Below are 3178 nucleotides of genomic sequence, written 5' to 3'. Positions count from 1 at the left end.
ATGCTATTGGCTCTCACATCTCCACAAATAAATAAGATTCAATGCTACATCTTTTTGATTTTTTTTTTTTTTTAAAATATCGAATAAACTACAGTATATACGAATTATATATGAATATATACATTATGTTTTTTAAGATAAAATGAGGAATTCTATTAAATTGATAATTTTTAAAGGTAAAATCAATCTAATTATACAAGTCAATACTTGATAACAGAGGGGGATGTCAACTACATGTGAATCGAACTATATATAGCCTATAGCCACATATTGATATCCATTTCTATTGTACAAGAAAAGGTGTCCATGTACTTTTCTTTTTCTTTTTTTTTTTTAAAATTTATTTTATAACAGTCCATTTAGATTTATGAAGTACTTTGTATTAAAAACTCAAGTAACAAACAAATGAACATACACTATTCACATTTCACCAAAAACCCCCATCATTATATACTACAACTCCTAAAACCCTCCAAAAACCATTGACAACCTGTCCATCCTAATCTATGATTAAGAAGATAATGATAGAATCACACCATCTTAATCATACTATTAATAAAATATAATTAAATTATTTAACTAACTAATAGGTGGTCGCCAAGTGGCAATGTGTTCACACCAACTTGGCATCCCACTTGTTGTAAAGCTTCCACTCCTTTTCCCACTTGCCCATTTTCTTTCTTCCTCCTCTTTAGGGGCCCACTCTCTGATGACGAACTCGATGACGTAGATAATGATGACGTTGTTCTTTCCGGGGATGATCGCTTTGAGGTGATCCGAACCGGGTCGGGTTCGCCCGAATTTACTCTAAGTGGGAAGTTTAGCAACGCCTTCGAGCCGCGCATTCTGAACGCGGCCCGGTCGTAGGCTAAAGCCGCATCCTCGGCTGTTTCGAATGTTCCGAGCCAAACCCGAGCCCCGTTCTTAGCCGGGTCTCGGATTTCAGCTGCGTATTTGCCCCATGGCCGTCTTCGAACACCACGGTAATGCTTCCCCCTTGTCGGAGCCGCCATGGCCACGGCCACCGCCGGGACCTCGCCTCCGGTGACACTCACCGGAGACTCCACCGGCTCCGACTTAACTACCACCGGCGCCGGCGAACTCGAATCAATTTCCGACCCGGATTCCGGCGACCACCCGGTGTGTACCGCATCCCGGAGAACACCAAAAAGAACCATATCTTCAGAATCATCTTCTTTCAATGGCAATTCACCCCAATTTTCAGTTAAACAAGGATACAACCTACTAAAACTGGAATTCCGGCGATAAACAGGGTTTGATCCATTGTTAATCGTCGAAGCTCCGACAATTCTCGGGTCCCAATCTTCAAGCAAGTGTCGCCTAATCGAATCAAGAACTGCTAAATCAGTTTCCAAATGACTTATTCTATTCATCTTTTCTTCTTATTTATGAACTGGGTATTAAAATTTGAGCTTGAAATTTGGAAATTTGAACTGGGTATTAATAATTTGAGCTAAAAATCTGAACTTTTGAAGTGGGTATTAAAATTTTGAGCTAGATTTTTATGGGTTCAGGTGTTTTTGAGAGAATGTTGAAAAAACTAATTTTTGGAGGGAAGAGAATATAAGAGGTATATATAGATGAGATGGGTGCATGAACCTGGATCAACTAGACAATTGTAGGTCCACAAAAAAAAAAAAAAAAATAGATTTTTCAAAAACTTAGAATTAATTAAAATATTTTTTATAATAAATGATAAAATATCAGTAGTGGGTGATTTGTAAATATTTCAACTTTAATGTTGTTTGCTTTTATAAAAAGTAAATTGTTTTTTACTCCGTATTAAATTAGAATAATGTCACCTTCTTTGAAAGTTCTTACTAGAGGAAGTGAAAAAAGATGAAAAAAAATGAAAATTTAAATTTTATTAATAAGAAAGAAAAAAGCACGTGTGTGGAAAAAATGAGGAATGGGGTGACGTCAAAGGGAGTATTTGCAATTGACGAAAGAAATGAAATGAAATTGAATACTGTTTTGTCATATGTAGGGCACCTACCACCTCACCTTCCTTGTAATCATATTATATAAGAATAATTTTATGGGATTATTATTATTATTAATATTATTCTTTCCACAACATAACTTTCCAAGAGAAATAGACTAACAAATTGGCATCATTCATACACCACTTTATCCTATTACAAATTGATGTATTGGATAATTGGATACTTTTAGTTGCACGCTTGCTCATTTGGTAGAGATTTTACCTAGTTACATTGAATTTAATTATCTTCCAATTTCCCGTCAAAAAATAAATAAATAAATAAATAATTATCTTTCAATTTGTCTCATTCATAGTCTAATATACAATTTTGTGTTGATTTCACTTGCGAGCGAATGAAAGTTATGATCTAATATGACCGATGAATAGAATCATACATTTTTTTTTACCTAGTATTTTATTTTTTTCATCATACATTTGATGTTTCTTTGGCAATGCAAATTTAGTTTAATCTTGTTTTTTTGTTTTTTTGCTGATATTATCTTTATAAGTTGAAGATATTAAGACAAAAGTTCCATTATTGATACCAACAGATGGGCGTATACTAGGCTCAATGAGCAATGACATTAATTGCTACTGCTTTTATGCCATGTTTTGTAACTTTATTTTCATTATATAGAGTGCTCGGATGTTAGTATTATGTTGACAACCAAAATAAATGATGTTGATATGTGGGTAAAATATTGGTTTAAGGCCTGATTATAGAACTGAACTGAACTGAATTGTTTATGAGAGAAGGAAATTAAAAACTGATCTATTGTAGAGAACAGGTCCTTAGATATGTCATTTATGACAATTGACTTCAGTGCTTCACCAATATAATTACCCCTTGGAGTATATAGTTCTGATTTTTCAAACTTAGCTACTTGCTAATTCCAATTTATTAATTGTAACACAAAAATAATACTCCGTATTTACTTCATCTGTTTTTTTTAGACAAATCACTTTCTATAAAAAGGGAAGTTTTATTTCACTCCTACCCTCTTTATTTGTTCTCTCTATCTCTCAACTCCAAAAATTCCCAGGGAATCCGCAATTATAAAAGGGGAGAAAGTATACAACTTATATAATGTAAAAATGTTTTTTAATGAAAGAAACATTACCCCCTCCGCCCATTAATTAGATGTCTACTTCTAGAATTACACGGAAATTAAG

The 3178-nt window shown here is 33.8% G+C and overlaps 1 protein-coding gene across 1 annotated transcript; it reads right to left on the bottom strand.

Annotated features, from left to right (window-relative positions):
* Positions 1-395: 395 nt before the first annotated feature.
* On the bottom strand, positions 396-1579 carry LOC145593141 (ethylene-responsive transcription factor 2-like). Its single transcript, XM_081649653.1, has one exon. The coding sequence runs from the start codon at positions 1392-1394 to the stop codon at positions 576-578; it is 819 nt and encodes a 272-aa protein (XP_081505779.1). The 5' UTR covers positions 1395-1579; the 3' UTR covers positions 396-575.
* Positions 1580-3178: the final 1599 nt, after the last annotated feature.

This window comes from Chenopodium album, chromosome 2 (assembly GCF_948465745.1).
Source record: "Chenopodium album chromosome 2, dcCheAlbu1.1, whole genome shotgun sequence".
Classification (NCBI taxonomy): Eukaryota; Viridiplantae; Streptophyta; class Magnoliopsida; order Caryophyllales; family Amaranthaceae; genus Chenopodium; species Chenopodium album.
Note: the sequence above shows the minus strand (reverse complement) of the source record. Positions and strands in the feature narration are given on the sequence as shown.